Source organism: Haliaeetus leucocephalus, unplaced genomic scaffold, assembly GCF_000737465.1.
Source record: "Haliaeetus leucocephalus isolate CR32 unplaced genomic scaffold, Haliaeetus_leucocephalus-4.0 Scaffold173, whole genome shotgun sequence".
Classification (NCBI taxonomy): Eukaryota; Metazoa; Chordata; class Aves; order Accipitriformes; family Accipitridae; genus Haliaeetus; species Haliaeetus leucocephalus.
The window spans coordinates 7,171,871-7,188,995 of NW_010972609.1; the positions used below are offsets into that span (position 1 = coordinate 7,171,871).

Sequence of the window (17,125 nt, forward strand, 5' to 3'; positions counted from 1 at the left end):
GCTGCAGCATCCGCAGAATGCTCGTGTTGCTCATTATAGGTCTTTGCATTATTATGGCGTAAAGCAAACAGGACCATGGTTTCAAATATTAGCAGGACAAATAAGCAATTTGATCTCTTCATACACTGCACTGGTGCGTCCCCGCCTCAAGTACTGTGTGCAATTTGGGGCGCCTCGATATAAGAAGGACATCAAACTATTAGAGTGTGTCTAGGGTATGTGGTGAAAGGCCTCGAGGGCAAGACTTACGAGGAGCAGCTGAGGCCACTTGGTTTGTTCAGTTTGGAGAAGAGAAGGCTGAGGGGTGACCTGATCTCAATCTACAACTTCCTCAACAGACACAACGGAGCGGGAGGTGCTGATCTCCTCTCTCTGGTGACCAGCGATAGGACACGAGGAAATGGAATGAAGCTGCGTCAGGGGAAGTTCAGATTGGACCTCAGGAAAGGTTCTTCACTGAGAAGGTGGTTGGTCACTGGAACAGGCTCCCCAGGGAAATGGTCATGGCACCAACCCTGTCAGAGTTCAAGGACCATCTGGACGACGCCTTTAGTCTATCATTTAGTTTTAGGTAGTCTTGTGAGGAGCAGGGAGTTGGACTTGATGTTCCGTATAGGTCTCTTCCAGCCTGAGATTTCCTATGATTCTATGAACTGTAGATCTTATGGGCATGGCAAATAAATAGGCATTTTCATTAGCCACTACTTTTTTCCAGGGGAGATTTCCTTACCAACTAGTTTTCTCACTAGAAATAACCAAACCTGTGTGAAGAATAACAGGCAACTGCCCCAGCTCCTGAGACACCACAGAAGTTGGACAATAAGTGAGACCTCTCGCTCCAGAGGTGCATAATCAATTATCCTATTTTACTGTCACACATTAATTAGACATATGCGTCACCTTCAACCTTTGGACAGGCACAGGGTGTCTATGCTAATGTGCTATCCCTTTTACTTTATTAGAGGGGGGGTGAGGGGAGATGTTGGTCTTCCTCTTGGTCGCCTCTGTGCTCCTCTTTGGACCCTGTTACTCCTTTAGGTGTGCACAAAAGGGCTTAGAAATTAGAAAGCTGTGATTTTCTCTAAACTGGATCAATTTTTAACTTCCTGCTGTGGCATATAGATGTTCCTCATTATTGCAAATGGAAAGATCCTTAATCAATGATGGTTGTTGTAATGAGGTTACTGCTAAATGGGTTTTAGGATTGTTGGAGGTGGTGGTTAGTCAATAGTCTGAAGTATGAAAGAACAGGTAATCTTGAGACATGAGAAACAGCTAGTGGTATGTACAAGCAGTGGCTCAGTCCACAATGCATGCTGGGTGGAGTTCTCATTGTGACTTTCATGTTGATTTGAATTGGTTGTCTTTTTTCATCAAGTGTTTTCAGCTGTTGATAGATGTAGAAGTGATATAATTTCCCATGTCTGCCCCTTTTCCATGATACAGTCTTGGTTTGCACAGTATGTGATAAGCATCTGTAGTTGTTGATAACCTACCAATTCTCAAGCAAAGAGTATGTACTTCAGTTTAAACTCCATGTGTTGGGATGATAATTTTGCCTTTTACATGCTGCATCCAGTTACTACCAGGATGTTGAATTTATGGCAAAAATTTGAAATAGCTGCTGAAGGTCAGTATCTTTCTGTAAAGGTAGAATCAAAGAAAAATTGCTGCAGTGGAATGCCAGCATTGTATATCAGTTGCAGAATATTGTATCTTTTTTTTTAAAACTTCAGTAACTCAAGAGCTTTACTTCATTAATGGACATAAACAGAAAAATTGCCAGTTGGTATGGAATGGAAGAAACAAGAACTGAAGGACTAGAATTAAGCAGTGGTTAGAGGACATTTTTATTCAGTGTTTTATCTTCTTTGTACTATTTGAGCTTTTCTTTACTTCTTGTTAAAATGTGGTAACATCAATTCAATGCTTTTTTAAGGTTTTTATTGTCTCTCTGTTCGTAATCATTCTCATTAAACCAAAGCGTGAAGAAATATGAGGAACGGTGCAGACTGTGTGCGGATTGATGTTGACAGATTTTGCTGTTTTAGAAAACAAGAAAACAGTGACTTGTTTAATTCCCCTTTAGGACGTGCGTTCACTAAGTGCTAGAAGAAATCCCATGTGAAAGCTTTGCATTCACTTTTCAGTATGGCTTTTCAGTTCAGAGGTGAAACAAGACAGTTTGAGGTGTAACAGATAGGGTAGTGATGACTTCATCAGCTGAGATGACCTCACAGAAGTTTAAACTGTAGGTTGCCTAAGGCCTGATTTTGCAAAGCACATCATCTAGTTCTAAATTTCAAGCGTATGTTTGAATTCGTTCTAGTTGAGCAAAATACACGTCGTCTTCTTTCCTACCTTCTGTTAAAAAGCTGCCTGACTGTAATGGGGAAGGAAAAGCCACCAAAACACAGTCTAAATCATGGTGTGCCTCCCACCGTATGGTGGAGCATGTAGAATATCAGAGATCAGGCCACATCAGTCGTTTAGTTCTCCAGTCCCTGAATGACACATCAGCAGCCGTGGCGCAAATACAAAAGCATTATTTTTGTGCTGCAAACCTCTGCTGGTGGGTCAGGTTCCCTGGTGGACTCTGCAGCCTCCTGTCCACCTTGCTCATCTTCTGGTGCAGCTTTATAAAGGCTGACTGGGTTTCCCCTTAGCCTGCTTCTCTCTCGTTGCTGGAGGTAGCCCTGTGTCTGCCTACCTTTGCTTTTCTCTAAAATGCTAGTGTGCGAGTTAACCTGTGTTAAGGGAAAGGTCTGGGGACCTTTTTCGTTGCTAGGGGGGTGGAGCTCTGTTCTGTTACCCATCCTGGAGCTGTTCCCCTAAAACAAATTGCTTCTGGATTCTATATTCATTCTTGCATTTCAGTGGAAGAAAGGTAATACTGGCCATTCTTCACCATGGCTTAATAAAGCTCTTAAACACGGCAATAAAAGGGAAGTTCTGTGGTTGGTTGGTTTGGGGCTTTTTGTGGGTGTTTTTTTTGTTTGTTTGTTTTCTTTTTTGTTTGTTTTGTTGTTTTTGTTGTTGGTTTGGGTTTTTTGTAGAGTGAAAACGCCATGCTGAACGTAATTCCAGCATGTTCCTGTTGAATGCATGCAGGAGCCTGAAGGAGCTCTAATCATCTGCGTTGGCCTGTGCATATGGATGATGGGCGGTGTGGCACAAGGGTATCACAAGAAAGAAATTTAGCTTTAAAAAGGCGCAGCATGACCCATTTTCCTCTTTTGCGCTGTATGGTGTTCTGCTGCTGGCTCCTGTTTGTGTGGGCTGATCCCCTTTGGTGCTGTTGGCTCTGACTGTTGGGTTCATTGGTGGCTGGAACTAACGTCCAGCCCATTTTATAATCATGTATCTCAAGGTCTGCCTCTGCTTACTCTTCCACGCCATTACACTGGAGTTATTCACAGGGGGATGGAGGAGGTTGGCATCCTCTGTGTCTCATCCAGATGCGCTGCAGTTAGAGGGCAGGGACTAGCTCCTTATTGTGCCTCATTAGCTATGCAAGGGGACACAGCTTGGCATGGTAGCAAGTGCCAGTACTGAGTTTTGATCTGTTATCTCGGCGGAGGGGAGGGTAAAAAAAACCCCCCAAACTTAAATTTTACTCTTGAGTGAATCTTAATCTTTAAATTAGTAAGAATGTGAGATTTCCCATGCTACGATTTTAGAATAACAGTAATCATTTTAAGAAAACAAAGCCAAGGAACATTATGGTGTTGAATGTCGAGTAAACTGGTGTTTGAAATGACGCGTTGTACATCTGCACATATCAAAAAAGGAGTTTAATTTCCTAATTTGTTTTGGATCTTGCCCCCCTTTCCTCATGTTCATCCCTGTTTTATTTTCTTCCTTTTGTGTCTGTAATTGCATGCATTATTAGAACTGGCAAGATGAGCACCTCCAGATGCATCCTGCAGGAACCCAGCCAATGCTGACTCTATTCCCATGTCAGACTGCATGCCAAGTCAGTGAAGCTTGGTTGTCAAAATCTATTCCCTTTCTACGCTGCTTCTAAACCCATCTTCTCAAATAATATTTTGACACAGGGTGACTGCTGATACCCTCAAGAATTGTCCCAAACTTAAGAAGGTGTATTTTAGTATGTTGAACCATAGTAGTTAAAAGTAGTATTTTGAAATAGTATGCTCTAGGAAGCTTTCCTTATTCCTCTGTCAGGTGAAATGACTTGAGGCGTTTGTAATCTGTCACACTGTACCTTCCACTGTTTTTTGTGGTGTGGTTTGTTGTTTTTTTTTTTAATTTATCTGATTTTTTTATGCCCTTTGAATACAAAAAAAAAAATCACTGATTTTACTAAACATAATGCATTTTGCGTTGTGATTTTTTTGCACCAAGACAACTCCTCTTCCTTTTGGGGAAGAATATACTCATTTTACTTATTATTTTACAGGTATCAGGCAACAGCATATCAACGTTGCTCCTTCTACAGGATCTTTTCCTAATTGGAGATCTATACTATCACCAACACGGCCTTCCACAGAAACGAAGACTTCCTCAGTAGCTGATATTTCCATGGGACAGACTTTGGAGAATGCAAACTTGCTTCAGATGATAAAAACAACACTGACTGGCACGCGTACCAGGACTTTGGATCAAACTCATCTGTCGGCCACCCTTTATCAAGGCAGTGGAAGCAGTGCACCCCAAGAACCCGCTGAAGTTTCAGCTGAGTCGCCTCTGAGGTCATCATCTCAAGACGCAGATGAAACAGCTGCTGTATCAGGTTTGCCTCAACTCGGTATGTTTGCCACATTGTCCACTACACCATCAGTGACACATTCGAGTACAGCTGTGCCATTTCAGCTAATACCATTAGAAACACCTTCCATTTCAAAAGCAAGCACATCAGGATCAGACATGCTTGCTGCTGTTCCATCACCATCATTCTCCTCATTGGTAATTCAGTCACCTCATACCATTAACTTTTCGAAACCAGCTGTACTGCCCATCAAAGTGCCTTTGTCTGCAGATCCTGAAGGTTTCTTCAACACAGATTCAGCCAGCTCACAGGTTAGTGAAAGCAGAAATAGTCCTCTAAGCATGGTCACTGTAGTACATTCCAGTACGGTGAATGACAGAAAGGGTCCCGAGTTGTTTACGGCTACCATGCCTTTCAATCTCTTTGGATCGACAACAGTGCATTTCACAGAAATAGGGGGGAAAGGGCCTCCTTCAGAAAGGACCTCTTTTTTGTCTCTATACTCTGATATTCCTGTGTCAAAAACATATCGGTCTTCCCTGCCAGTAACTTCCAGAAGCCTGTCACAGTTTCCTAATGAGAGTATGTATAATGTATCTTCCACTGGAGTAAAACCAAACAGTCAGCCATTTAAGGCAGCACTGCCTGACAGGAACAGTGGTATCACTCCTCTGTCATCACCAGTTTTTCAGGATAAATCAGAGGTTCCTACATCAGTCTTCCATCCTGTGGGTACTTCACATCTAATACCCCCAACGAGTCATCCTCAGTATTCCACAGCCCCGACTAATTGCACTACAGGCTCTACCACTGCACCTTTCTTGTCATCAGCTTCTGAGAGCCTAGCTGATGTCTCCAGCTCAGCAGAGAGCACGTCTTCCCTTTCATTGCCAAAATTACTTATTCCAGATGCAAAGCATGCTCGCAATGCAGTGCTGCCAGTACGAGCGTTTAGAAGCGAAACAGATTTTCTCTTTAGCGATGCAACACGCTCCTCTTCAACAAGCACCAGGTCTCCCTTGCTAACTGAGACAAATGACACCTTTACTAGGATAACACACAGAAACAGTCCCAGTGCAGCAGCAGCTGATGAGGATATTTTGCAAATCCCTCTGACTGTTTCCTCGCAGCACTCGGTGGCAGCTCTGAATCAGACTTTTGCACAAGACCTGACTGAGGGAGCTTATCTGGTAAACAGCGTGCGGTTGCCAACTGCTGCCGCACGTACTCTCCCAACTTCTGATGGCTTTCCCGTGGCAAGAACAGCTCGACAGCTTTTCACAAGAGGGGTGACAGCAAAGACATCCATGAACTTTAATGCTAATACTGTTCTGCCTTATGGATCTCAGCTTTCCAAAGTTTCTCCAGATATCCAAACCAGTAAACTCCCCGAAGGATCAAAGATACTAGGCAGTGTTTTGGAAACAGCCGTGACTAGTCCTGATCTAGCTGCAGTGCTGTTAATTACTTCCACTACAGGCCTTTCAAAACCTGAATCTATCACAAATACATCTGCTACTGATATCTTTGTGACTGAACGTCTTCCACCTGGAGATGCAAAAAGTCCAGATGTAACCGCAAATGAAGACAGAAATACGCGAGTACCCGCTGTTGTGACCCCACATGCAGAGTATTCCCCTCCAAGAGCTTTAAATCATTTTACTTCTGATCAGACTTCACGTTCGGTTGATAGAAAGCCGCTCGCCTCTGTCGTGGCTCCAGTGTGGGGGACGCTGCCATCGCTCGTTTCCATGACAACGGTGATGGACAGCCAGGGCTCCAGCTTTTCCAGGATTTCTAATGCAGACGCTGAAGGCAATTTAGATCCTGTCAGCTCTCCTGAAGTCGCAACTTCGGCTTCTACGGTGACCAAGACAGCATTGCTGTCTTCAGCTGGCATTAGTATTCCTGCGGTAAAAACGTCAGTCAAAATGGCAATAAGAGAAGTTCCTCCAAGTACTTCTCCATTGGAAACCGAGTACAATGCACCATACTCGGTAGTTTCAAGTCTGCAAAAGAAAAGTAATACAAATAAGCAGGCACTCTTCTCCACCCCTTCAGCAAACTATACATATGCAAACTCTAGTCAAAATGTTTCAAATTCGCCCTTCACTGGAATGAAGTCAACTAGTTTTGCAGCATTTGATGTAGATGCATTTGCACTGAAAACATCTCCTGCTCAGCATTCATCCCTTGCTACCGCTCTGACAGTGCCTGACCCCCTGCAAAAAAAGCATGGAAGCACAGCTGAAAATGTTGCTAATTTCTTTACTGTTGGAGACATTAATATCAGTATACACTATGAAGCACCTCTCCCTTTACGTGTGCCTTCTGTTAATCATACAGGTGCTTTCCCTAGCTCTTTAGAATCACAAACAACTGATGCTGGAAAGATTACTTTACTGACAAAAACCTTAGGCACAACACCAGCATTGGCTTTTCAGCTCACTGACAACTTGACTCTTTCAGCCAGCGATGAAAATAGTGCCATCCACAGCATACTGCCAACCGAGTACACCTCTCCCGTAATGAAGCCTTCTAGCTCAACTCTCTTGCAGAGTTTTATTGCAGAAGATGACATCGGTTCTGGAAATTTGCCAGAATTTGCAGATAACCAATTAGAGTCCTCTGGTTATTTGGTTACAGCTGATAAAAATCCAGCTACATTTAGTGTGGAGGAGTGGGACACAAGTGCTACAAGACGTAGTCTAGTTCCCAGTAATATATCTAATAAAGCTACCAAGGGCATCCCATTGCAAACCCCTACCACCAGTGCTCCGCAGTCAGTCATCATAACTTCTGTCCATACATCACCAACACAACTAACTTCTTCTTTGTCAACAACCAACTTTACCCATTCTGTCATTACAGTGTTATCTGGAGTATCTTCTGGTGCAATACCTACAGTAGGAACTTCAGAAGCAAAACCACTAACAAGAAAATCATCTCCAGCTTCACCAGTGCCAGCTTCTTCCTTCTTTTCTCTGGGCACTGAAAACACACCTTTGCCATCTGTGATGGCTTTAAGCACACCAATACTGACACTAACAAAAAATAACACTGCCACAAACTTGACATCGGATCTAAGCTCAGTAGGAACACGTACAGATTTCCCTTTTGCAACAAGAAACACAACTGCATCACCCCTGGACATGACAGCTATGCTCATAACCCCTAAAAGCAGCACGGTCACAGCTTCCACACTTGCACCCACAGCACACGTACCAAGGCAGATAGAAACAACAGTAACTGACACCCAGAAGTTCCCAAGCTCAGAAATCACCAAAACGTCAGCCCCGTATCCACTGACAATTACAGCAGCTTTGACATCTATTACAGCATCAGCGAAAACAACTAGGCTTCCCCCTACTCCAGTGGAAAACATCTCCGCTCCTCCCGAAACCACAGCAGCAGCCGCTTTCGCTAACATGACAGCAGCTCCTCCCCTGGATTGCCGGCTCTCCAGGAACCTTATGGTTAAAACAGGTACGTGGGGCCGCTGAATTTGCCGAAAGGACCTCGCTTGTCTGTGAGGGGCTACTGGTGAGGAGTGGGAAATACGCTCAAGTGGCAAAGAATGTGGGGGCGTTAGCGATTAAGCTGGGGATGAGGCTGCGGCAGTGACAAACCAGACAGATAAAAGCAGGGGTGCTAGGTAGGAATGGCATTGGCTTTATATGTAGCTTGGGTTTTACAATGGATGTGTCAAATGAAGTAGCGAGACCGGGTGCTCTGAAGTTCAGTGGGTCACTGCAGGGTTCTAGCAGAACCACCAGTGTGGAGGGACAACCCCGTACGACGTGACGGTTTGGTCTCTGCTTTGCAGGAAGGGGTCTGTTCCGCTGAAGACGACAGTGCAGTAACCTGCCTCAGTCTTTGGCCCTGTTTGCATAGGGATACCTAATTCTGGTTTTATATGAACACCTAATTCTATCATTAAAGATTCATTTGAAAATAATGTCTAGTATTTAGAGTTGCATACTTCAAAACGGGAGGATTCTGAGCTTTCTATGTGAACAGTACCACTTTAGCTGTTTTTTTCACGGACAGCTTTTTCTTAGCTGTAAGAACTCTAAACTAAAGGGGTCTGGAGACCAGGCTTCACACAGACTCCTTACGGTAGCACAGCACCAGAAGATTTGTGTATCTTGGAGATCTCAGCAAAGAAGAATAGCTACATAAAAGGGTTTATGACCTTGTGTAGACCTGACTGATACTGGGGACAATGAAATAAGCAGCTTTTGGACCTAATGTGTGTTCAGTAGCTGCTGAATATGTATATCAGTAGCACGATGAGTACAACAACTATTTCTAAAGATACAAGTAGCTTGTACATAGTATATGATTGAAAGTACTTAAGTGCAGCTTTAAAACTCTTTCTGCAAATTATAAGAGAAAAAGAAAAAGCTAGTGATCATGTTAATAAAGAAAGTGTACAGACACTTCCTAAATGGAAAATAATTGTAGTAGTGAAGTAACACATTTCTTTGTTTATTTAACTCTGGCCATGAAGGTGTGAAGCACACATCCTTTACCTAGGCCTGCCTGTGCAGCACCAGCTGAGTCCCCTGGGAATGCTGCACCAGTCTGTCCGCTGGCAATCGAGTGGCGTCATACCTCACTCGGAAAGGCAGCGTGGCAAAGACTTGTTGTTGTTGCTAAAGAAATTGCATTTGTTAGACCTCACTCTGGAAACAATGGGCTATTGCCCTGGGATGAATAGGGAACTCGGGGACACTGCTGAGCCCCTGCAGTTCATGCTGCTTTTGGAACTGCTGCAAATCCTAGCTGCTTTGATGATCTTCACCCAGCTAGCCTAATGTAAAACAAAAAAAGCAAACGGTAGCATAGTCATGTCTCAAACCAACATGGGGCTTTTGTTGTTCCACAGTTCTGTTTCTGAACACAAGGAGGATGCTGATCAGCAGTCCCTTCAAGGAGAGTGTGAGAAAAGGGCTCAACCAAGTGCTGAGACAAGCGTTCAACCAAAACGTCAGTGCTCAGGTAAGCGTGCTTGGCTTGCCTGCATGATCTCCCACAAGAGAATCCCAGCTGGCTGCAGCTCTAGTGGTGTTTCTGGATGCAGAAAGCCTCTTGGAGGGGAGCACCGAGCTTTTCCTATGGAAAGCAGGCATAAGTGGCACCCGCTCTGGGCTCTAAAAATGGAAGGACCTCTCCAAAGCTTTTACCACTTGATTTGATGAAGTAGAAGGGAGAAATGCAAATTTCTTTGTGGTGTGTTCTGGGAAACGACTACTGACAGCAGTTTCCTCCTCCCCCTGCAGCTTAGGAATGACTCCTGTTCACAATCAGCCAAGTGCTGCTGTGGTCAGCCTGGATAAATTGCAAGAGCAGGGCTGGTAAATAGGGTGTCACGGCTGTCAGTCCGCTCCCCGGTTTGAAAACCCAGTACCTGACAAGCGCGGTTCCACAGGGACGAAAATCCCAAGCAGGGAGAAAGCACATTTTATTGAAAATAAATGAGGGAGTTGTGTTCATCACTTTGCAGCTGAATTGCATGAACCTCTGCATTGCTGCATGTAAGAGCAGGTTTAGGTGGATTGCTGGGGCAGTCTTCTCTGCAACGTGGGTTCCCGTGCACTTAGGCAGGGGTTTGGGCTGAGTCCACGGCTGTTATGGGTTATACTCACCAAGCCACTGGGAAGGAAAAAAGTATTTTTGCTCAAAATAGAGGGCGTAAGGTTGACTTTTGTCCCCACGCTCTATTGCTGCAAGTTTGGATGATGTTAGTTGGTTTGGGAATTGTATATTTCTGAGACTCAGCAGCAATGAAAACTGTCAGGTTTAGTCCCCCACCTTCTTGTAAACCTGAGGGAAGCTGCCTTCTTCTAACAGAGGAAACCAGCTAAAACTTAGCATGGAGGACCAGTTCCAAGGCTCAAACTTTTTGGAAAATAATACAGAATTTCGAGGCAAACTCAACTCATATTTTGGCTTAGTGCGTTCATTCTTGTGGTTTGTCATTTCTACTCATATAGGTGATAGCTTAGCCATCTGGGACAGTGTAGGAAAATAGTATAGAAGAGACAGTTGAGGTTGAAGAATCAAATATTGGAAACTTCTGTCTTTCAAAAATCTGTCTTCAAACGTGCAAGGAGAGGCACATGCACAAAGTCAGTGAAATTCAGGTATGAAGTGGGAGCTGGAAGTTCTCTGGATTCTCTGTATTTCACATTCATAAGTAAAATGTCCCAGTAGCTATACGTGAATGAAGCCCCAGTCTAAATTAGAGGTAATGTGAGCTGTGGTAGCAATACTGCGCTGCTTCAATTCGGAGCACATTTTGCATGGGCTGGGTCTAAAGCTCCCTGAGCAATTCTGCTAATACTACGTCTGATATGACACTAACTGATCCTGTAGGGTTTATAGGGGATTACAGGATAAAAACTCTGCAAGGGAGCTATATTCGGGATGAGAAATCCCATCAAATAGTGGTTGAACCGCAAACAGCAGCAACAAAATGTTTCCCTGTGTGTTTAGGTTGAAATCCTGGAGCAATCGAATAACGTAACAGTCGGTTACTACGTTACACGGGGCAGACTGGTTTTTATGCCGGCTGCTGTAATTGAAAGGCTTCTCGCGTACGGCATCAGCAACGCCACGGCAGACATAAAGCAGCACGTCCCGCATCTCCAGTCGGTGGCGGCCCTGGCCGTGCCGTGGAAGCCCCTTCCCGCGTACCACTTCCAGCTGAAAACCGGTGGGCGAGGGCCGGCCCGCCGGCGTCTGATTAAAGACTTGGTGTTTGATTAAATGGCCTTTCATCGACGGGTTGTGCAGTGACCTGTGTGTTTCTTTTGAGGAGACCCGATGAGAAACACGACTCTATGATGTATATACATCTTGTTCTGGCTGGACCCGTCGGATTTGGCCTGGGTCCCGGCTGTCTGAGCCAGGGTCGCTGTTTAACCCCTCTGTACTGTAGCAAGCATCAGGGCAGAGCAGTTGCAGTGCAGCAGAACAGCATAAGCTACAAGAGGGCAGTGTGCTGTAAAACAACATATTCCATTGTAAAAAGATCTCTTACGTCTGTGCTTACATATTTATATACACAGACTTTTTGCAATTAGCCAGTTGAGTACATTTTTCCTACCACAAACAGAAAGAGAATCAATATTATGATTGATTATGTCTTGCAAGAGCAAATGAAGATTGAAGAATATAACGTGTGTTTTAGAATGATTTCACTTACTGCCTGGCTCTGAGTAAGTGTATGTACAGTGAACTGGTCTTACCATCTTACATATCACTGCAGAAACAATCTCCATTTGTTTGTGGAGGGGATCAGCTCTAATAATGCAATTTAATTCTTACATTTTGTCTTAGTTAAGGCTAGTTTAGTGCTTGAGTGACATAAACTGATCTTATGTGGCATTTTTTTCACCTGCTTAATTTGTAAATTGATCATTTTGCTGCCAGGCATTACAGGAGTTATGCAACCGAGAATATTTTGTCCACGTACAAATACATTGTTCCTTTTCCAGAGCTGCAGTTTGTGGGTCAAACAGACAATATCCAGTCATGCAAGTTTGTTCAGACCATGGAGCAACGGTTACAGAGAGCATTTCAGGATGCTGAAAGAAAGGTCTTAAACACCAGCAACAACTTAACAGTTCAGGTACGGCCTTGCGTGCTTTGCCAGCACCTGTTGCCAAACTCTCTGGGTTATTCTTTGCTATTTGTATGCTTGTATTGCAACATAACGCCTTTGATAGCCACTAAGGAAGTAAGTTTATGCTTTCGTCTGAATTGTTTTATGTATTGCAGGAAGACTTATAAATGCGTGATTTATAGAAGACTGTTACTGTTATTTTCATGAATTTGAGTTTTATGGTTTGTGGTTAAATTATTTAAGTGAAATTCAAATAAATATATAAAAATATTCTTCCAAATTTATATTTTTACTGAATATGTTATTCTGATACATTAGTTGCTTTCAGTGAGGCTATTTGGGTATATAGATAGTGACATGCGTAGCTGTTTGTAAGATCTGAACTAATGGAATATATTTCCTTCTTTTTTTTTTGGTGTGCATTCCAGTTCCGTACATGCTGACCCAAATTCACTATTAAGGGACTGATTTTTTCAGACTTTTATATGTACAGTGGGCCAACACCCTTATGCTCTGTGTCATACTTAAGGAATAAATAAATTATCCTCTAGACGATACTATGATATGTATTTGACTTATGATAAAACTCTGTGTATGGACTTGTGCTCCTTGGAATAGTTGGTATGTAGCTTACCAGAAGGAGAAAATTGGTCATCAGAGCTCTGCTTAGTACTTTGGTACTGTTTCTTGTGAGCTTGTGTTCAAACTGGAGGAGCTCAGAGAGGCACAAAAGTGTATGGCAAGAGATTACCTCCTGCAGTGGGTAAAGTGATTATCAAGTTTTTCAATACCTGGACCCGTGATGCTGAGGGGAACTTCACTGTGTCTAATTTGCTCATGCCAGAAGTGGCGGATCTCACAAAGCACCTAGGCAATTTTGTAAAGAGCTCTAGAAGGCGGCAATAGTTGTGGGTTTTGTGGGTATTGCCAATTTAGGAAGCAATAGGATGGAGGCCTTGGAGGCAAGATATAAACTGGGAAGTAAGAGGCTCAAGGGTGTGATCTTCAACATAAATTTTTCTGAAATTATTCCAGTACCATGTAAAGGACTAAGTGCAACAGAAAATAGTACAAGGGTTTTAGATTAGCTACAAACTGAGGAACAGTTCTGGAGCAGATGGAGCTGATTCAGAAAAGGTGTTGCTGCACTACAAGAGTAGAGGGAAGGGCAGAAAGATGGGTAAAAGGCATCAAACAATTTCCATGCAAGGAGAAATTAAATTGGCCGTGGTTCTCCAACCATGAGTGGTGTAGTGAATCAGGAGCGATCATCTGGAGTTTCCCATAACAGAACTACTCAGGTTTAAAAAAAAAGAAGAATCCTTTCACACAGTGGGTAATAAGATCTTGAAGATGTCCAGATGTAACTGGAGAAAGAGTATGGAAGTTATAAAAAGCAATTGGCCAAACATATAGAATAATAAGTCATCAACCCTTTTTAAACCCAAGCATATAATTTATGGCTGAGACCATAGCTGTGGGCTAACCTTACACTGCAGAAAAGAGTCCTCTCCTCTTGCTCTGTGCTCGTTCTCCAACCCTGAGCAGATGTTCCCAGCCATTTGCAAGTGGACGTCGGCTAGGCAGACCTTTGGTCTGACCTTGAACTCTTCTTCTGATGCTTTTATTATACCATGTTTTATGTTTTTACTTAGTGATCCAAATCATAAAAATGGGGTATTTAAATAACATTAATGAATGCTGAATGCTGTCGGCCCTCCCTACAGTATCAGCCAAAAAACATCCTAGGGCAGAAGTTTTCTGAGAAAACCTGTTTTTTCCATTTCTGCCCCACCTTTGCCTGTTTGCTTCCTGCATAACACTGGTGTTTGAGGATCTGATCCAGTACTCACTGAATAGAATTGGTCCTTAAACACAGTCATCAGATTTGGGCTCAGGAAGAAACTGGCGTAGAACTAAAGTGGGGAGGAGAGCAAGTAAGCAGATGATGCTAGGAATGGAAGAGACATTATATCCCTTTATTTCATATGGAAAAGGTGTAGGTCTAGATAACTGCACTAGGGAGACAGCAAAGAGAGCAAGACATACAGGCCTAATTCCTCTGCAACAAACACTGAACATTTTTTCTGATAAGCATCCTCTTCCTCATCACACATTTCCTGGTAAAAACAGAGAGAAGTATTTTCAGTCCTGACTGCACCTTTTCTGCCTGCTGCTGTCCTCCAGTAACTCTGCATGTGCTAAAGTAGGAATTAAAGTATCACACAAGTAAAGTTTTACACAATCATGTTGAGTGAGCTGTATCTAATTCATTGTTCAAGTTAATGTTTCCCCAGTTTGCACTGGTTTGGTTGTTTTTTGGTTGTTTTTTGTTTTTTTTTTAACTGAGCTGAAGCGCAGCTGCACATTATTTCTTTACCTCTGTTTCAGATTTTGAACACCTCCAATGTGTCCCAAGCTGTCACTCTGTTTTATGTAGTGAACAATCAAAGCACAACTCTAAATGGCACTATTTCCAGCAACCTTCTTAATCAGCTGTCAGCTGAGCTGGTGGGTTTCTACCTAACCTACCCACCTCTTACCATTGCAGAATGTAAGTATGCACTTCCCAGCGTGTAGCTCCTTAAGATTAGCCAGTGTTGGGCTTTTGCTTTGCAAACACCATGAGCTCTGTTGTCAAGCCCACAGACTGTAGGTGGTTTTGCTGCCTCCTTTTTAAACTGTTTTTTTGGTTTAAAAAAAAAAAAAAAAGAAGAGGGGGGATTAGGTGGGAGGGGTTCTGCGTTCAGTGTTCACATTGGCTGCTAGAAACACTGGCAGATAATTAAGAAAACCACATGTATGCTGTCATTAATTAAAAAAAAAGCCTGTGCCAGGTTCCAAACAAAATAAAATTGTAGTTTTATATAAAACAAAACAGAGAATGTCCCCAATTCTCTGTTTCAGGAAAACTTAGTGCAGCACATGAAGTTCATCTTCAGCTTACTTCAGTGGAAGCCTCTGCCCCGGTGCTAGCTGCAGTGGCAGGGCTGGGTAGCACGCTGTGAGTGTGTGTTTGGGTAGTGGGTGAGCTCTGTCTACGCTTCTCCATTTAAAAAGTTGTCGGTGTATTTGCTGAACTTCATCCTCAGTTTAAAATGTGGTCTAAGCACTTTAGCATCAATAATTTGCTTGCGTTTCAATTGTTACGAAGAATCAGAGGTACAGAGAGCCAGAGAAGGTTGTGTGTCTGGGCAGCCTGTGTGGCATATGTGCTCTCTGAGTCTGCATGCTAATTTCCCTAAAATGAATAAAGGGACAAGACGTTTGATTATGGGGATTTCTGTTTAATCTGCTTGTTAAACTTGGTGTGTGAAATTAAGCTCACTGTAGAGCCGGGTTATCCGTTCACTGGAGGAAATCAGTGTTCACTGGAAGTGAGAGGAGACAGGGACACGCCGGGTACGTCAGTGCGTGGTACTGGACTCTGCTTAAGGAAGAGCAGGTCTCGGCTGATCTCGCTGTGTGTAAATCTTCAAGGTGCTTGTTAAATTTGAAATACTGTGCTCAAATACCGCTAAAGTTCTGCTTAAGCTTCTGGTAGCTATCAAACTCACTGCTAAGGCTAAACCAGTGATGGAGTAGTTTGTAATTTTTCATTTCACAAGTATTGAAATAATTGGGCACGTAAGGATAGAGCTGAATATGTCTTTATGATCAGAACACTGAACTGAGTGGCTTCCTAGCATTAGGTAACATTATTAAGGTGCTTGTTCATTTTCTGATTCGAAGAACCAGGCTGCTGGAAAGCGGGCACTGGGGAAAACACAAGTTCCCTTTTTTTTTTGTCAGTCCATTTTATTTGCTGACAGCCCAACCGCAGAGTAATTATCTTGTGCAGTTCTTCATCAGTTACTTGCACAACGAGCACTCTGCTGTCTGTGGGGTACGGGTGCGAGGCAGTCAGGAATCACAGCTAACTCCGGTCATTGTGCAAATCCTTGAAAAAGAAGGAGCATGTGTTATTCTTGAGGTGTTACTTACCTAAATCGGGTATTTGCAAACAAATAGGTGAAACTGCCCGATGGCGAGTTCTTGCACTGCGCTGGTGCGCTTTTGAGTCAGGCTTCCCGTTCACAGGGTAAGAGACACGTCTCCGGGTAGGCTTGCTTTTCCAGAAAGTCTTTCCACAGGGAAAAGGAGGTGGAGGGAGGCTGTCGACAAAGGGTGTGCTTGGGGACCTAGAAAGGGATGGAGACTGTTCATCGTGAGACAGGCTGCTTCCTTTTTGTGGCTGGCGGGTGAGCCTGTCCAAATAGTGCCCTGCGGGCAGGACTTGTCTTCACGGGGTACCCAGGAGCACAAGGAGAAAGCCCGAGGAAGTTTTGAGGATGGCTGCGCTCAGTTCAAGTGTTTGACCTCCAAAATAGGCCTGTTGCATAGGAAAAGGACTATGGTGCTTCCCACAAAGGCAATACAGGGGTATGCTTGGTAGTCAGGAGCTGTGAAAGCCATTTGTCATGCAGTAAGAGTCTCATTGCAATTCTCTGCCGATCCCTGCACATGATGAACTGACCTGATAAAGTCTTTAGCTAGTGCTCCTTTAACAACTAATGGCTTATATTTCATTTTGGAGCTCTTGGTTTTATTCCCAGCATGGCAGGTATACTGCAAACTCATGAACTTAAACGCGCACATAGTGTTTATGGCTTCAGACTGATAGCGTGTCTTGTGAAAATGTTTACTTTGAAAAGCGTTTGATGCTTATTCATGTGGCAGTGTAGTTTCAGTTTATCAAACAAATATTGCGGCTGTTCTCA

At 43.4% G+C, this 17,125-nt stretch overlaps 1 protein-coding gene across 1 annotated transcript in view; it reads left to right on the plus strand.

The window, feature by feature from the left end:
• The first annotated feature begins 4,545 nt into the window (after window positions 1–4,545).
• The window catches only part of KIAA1549L (KIAA1549-like ortholog), a 71,576-nt gene continuing 58,996 nt past the window's right edge, over window positions 4,546–17,125 (plus strand). The window contains exons 1-5 of the mRNA XM_010563909.1: window positions 4,546–8,218; window positions 9,624–9,736; window positions 11,234–11,453; window positions 12,238–12,371; window positions 14,757–14,919. Coding sequence (XP_010562211.1) covers window positions 4,546–8,218; window positions 9,624–9,736; window positions 11,234–11,453; window positions 12,238–12,371; window positions 14,757–14,919 — 4,303 coding nt within the window. The remainder of the gene's footprint in view (window positions 8,219–9,623; window positions 9,737–11,233; window positions 11,454–12,237; window positions 12,372–14,756; window positions 14,920–17,125) is intronic.